General features: G+C 25.7%; 1 protein-coding gene across 1 annotated transcript in view; it reads left to right on the top strand.

Annotated features, from left to right (window-relative positions):
• LOC117171939 (general transcription factor 3C polypeptide 1) overlaps nucleotides 1–3035 on the top strand; it is a 41380-nt gene that overhangs the window by 24700 nt on the left and 13645 nt on the right. The window contains exon 8 of the mRNA XM_033359612.1: nucleotides 1839–2305. Coding sequence (XP_033215503.1) covers nucleotides 1839–2305 — 467 coding nt within the window. The remainder of the gene's footprint in view (nucleotides 1–1838; nucleotides 2306–3035) is intronic.

The following is a 3035-nucleotide window of genomic DNA, read 5'->3' as shown; positions in this document are numbered from 1 at the left end:
TCTTTGGGAAATCAGTAAAATCCGTGAAATCTTTTAATTTTATCCAAAATCTTTGAAAAACCTTAAAATCTTTGTGGTGTGGAAATCTTGTTGAAATCTTTGCAAATTTTTGCGAAATATTTTAAATGTTTAATAAATATTTGATGATAATTTTTAAATTATTGAAATCTTTGTTAAATCGTTTAAATATATCCGAAATCCTTACTAAATATCTGAAATCCTTAGGAAATCATTGAAATCTTTATAAAATATTTGAAATATCTGTTTTATTTTTTAAATTGTTGAAATCTTTGAAAAATCATTGAAATCTTCTAAAGCTATCCGAAATATTTCAAATATTTTATGCATTTTTGACAATATTTTTGTAATTATTGAAATCTTTTAAATCTTTTCGCAATCTTTATGAAATATTTGAAATTTCTGGGAAATCAGTGAAATCCGTTAAATCTTTTAAATTTATCCGAAATCTTTGCAAAACCTTAAAAATCTTTCTGCTGGCTGGGAAATCATGGAAATTTTTGTAAAATCTTTGCGAAATATTTCAAATATTTTATAAATATTTAATAATGTTTTTGAAATGAATGAAATAATTTTTAAATCTTTTAAATCTATCCGAAATATTTACGACATATTTGACATCTTTATGAAATCATTGAAATCTTGATAAAATATTGAGAATATTTTTGAAATATATGTTATATTTCTTAAATTATTGAAATCTGTAGGAAATCATTGAAGTCTTTGTGAAATCATTTAAATCTATCCGAAATCTTTGCAAAATATTTGAAATATTTCCTAATATTTAAAAAAATAATTTAAATCTTTGTGAAATCTTTAAATAATCATTTAAATATTCGTAAAATCTTGTAAATCAATCCGAAATTTTTGCGACAAAATTGAAATCATTACGAAGTATTCAAAATCTTTACAACATCTTTGGAAAATCATTCAACTGCGTTAAAAATATTTTTGAAGTATTTTATATACGTGTATTTTTGAAATTGCTGAAATCTTTGCGAAATAATTGAATTCTTTTGAAATCTTTTAAAACTATTAAAAATCTTTGCGAAGCATTTGAAATATTTATGAAATTTTTCAAATCTTTGGGAAATCATTGAAATCTTTATAAAATCATTTGTGCCTTTGTGAAATATTAAACAAATTTCCGAAATCTTTGAGAAATATTAAAAAAATTATTGAAGTCTTTGTGACATTTAAATCTGCTCGAAATATTGGCGACATTTTTTTAATCTTTGGGAAATCATTCTAGTCTTTGTGAAATCCTTTTGAAAGCTTTATGAAATATTTGATAATATTTGTAAAATTATTGAAATCTTTGGGAAATTTTTGACGTCTTCATAAAATCTTTCAAATATAGGAAAAATCTTAGCAATTTTGGAAATATTTTTGAAATACTTGGTAATATTTGTGAAATTATTGAAATATTTGGGAAATCATTAATGTCTTTGTAAAATCACTTAAATTTATTCAAAATCTCTGAAAAATATTTGAAACCTTTGTGAAATCGTTGAATATTGAAAAACATTGGAATCTTTGATAAATTTTTGTAATCTTTGTGAAATCATTGTAAAATCTTTGAAATCTATCTGAAATCTTTGCGAAATCTTTGGCAATATGAATTCGATACCTGTATTTATTATTATTTACTATTTATCGTTGATTTACTATTATTTATGAATAATCTGTATTTATTATAACATTATTATACTATGCAGAAATTGTACCATTCAATATTATAAGTCTATTCTCCTGTCCCTACCTAGAGAAAAAAGGCTCCGCCGCGTCTAATTTATCCTTTTTGCCTTTTGATATTTCAGGAAACATTCCATAAGTTAGGCGAAACACTTTGCGAAGTCCTCTCGATGTTATCAGAATTCCGTCAAATCATACGATCTGGTGTAACAGTTGTCCGTTTCATTCACAACCAGTACATCGATCCCTGGTTGATTCATTCCTACAAAATTCTTCGGCTCGAGCAAGAAGCTCAAGCCTTGGTACCAAAGGGATCTGCCTACGTCTTAGATGACGATCCGAAAACGAAAAAACAAAAATCTCCGAGAAAGTCAAATCCAAAATCTCCAAAGCCTGCAGTAATTTTGGAATCTGATCCAAACGAGCTCACAATGGAGAAAACCAACACTGAAGGTTTAGACGAACCTAGTCGATTGAGTACTTCGGAAGGCGGTGAGCCCACCGAAAATCAGCCAAGACGAAGTTCGAGAAAGAAAACTGTTTTACTTAAACAATATGATGTTTTCAGAGCTGCTCAAATGCTGGATTTAGAGTAAGTTTATTCAATTTTAATCGATGAGTTGATTTCTCCTCCAATCTGGTGTACAAACCTTCGTCAAACCTAGGTGAAATCATTGAAATTTGAAACCTTTGAAAATTTTTAATCTTTTGAAATGTTTGAAATATTTTTATACAAATATTTCGAATTGTTTTGGAATCTTTGTAAAATCATTTTTAAAGAAACCTTCAAACTATTTTAATATCTTTGAAATCTTGGCAAACTCTTGGAAATCTGTGAAATACTTTGAATCTTTTGAAACCTTTGTGAAATCATTTAAATATTTTGATATCTTTGGATTTTCTTTTAATCGTTTAAAATCTTTTAAATATGTAGATATATTTCGATTCTTTTGGCATCTTTGTGAAATCATTAAAAAAAACTTCTGAAATATTTAGATGTTTTTGAAATCTCGGTGAACCCTTGTAAATATGTAAAATAGTTTGAATCTTTTGAAATCTTTGGATATATTTTAAAATGTTTGTGAAATCATTGAAATATTTTGATATCTTTGAATTTTCTTTTAAATATGTTGATATTTTTCGAATTTTTTTGGAATCTTTGTGAAATCAGAAGAAAAAAACTTTTGAAATATGTTGATGTCTTTGAAATCTTGGTCAATCCTTGGAATATTTAAAAATAGTTTTAATCTTTTGAAATCTTTGAATATATTTTTGGAAATCATTACAATATTTTTTTTAATCGTTTGGAATCTTTTAAATAT

Source organism: Belonocnema kinseyi, chromosome 4, assembly GCF_010883055.1.
Source record: "Belonocnema kinseyi isolate 2016_QV_RU_SX_M_011 chromosome 4, B_treatae_v1, whole genome shotgun sequence".
NCBI lineage: Eukaryota > Metazoa > Arthropoda > Insecta > Hymenoptera > Cynipidae > Belonocnema > Belonocnema kinseyi.
Note: the sequence above shows the minus strand (reverse complement) of the source record. Positions and strands in the feature narration are given on the sequence as shown.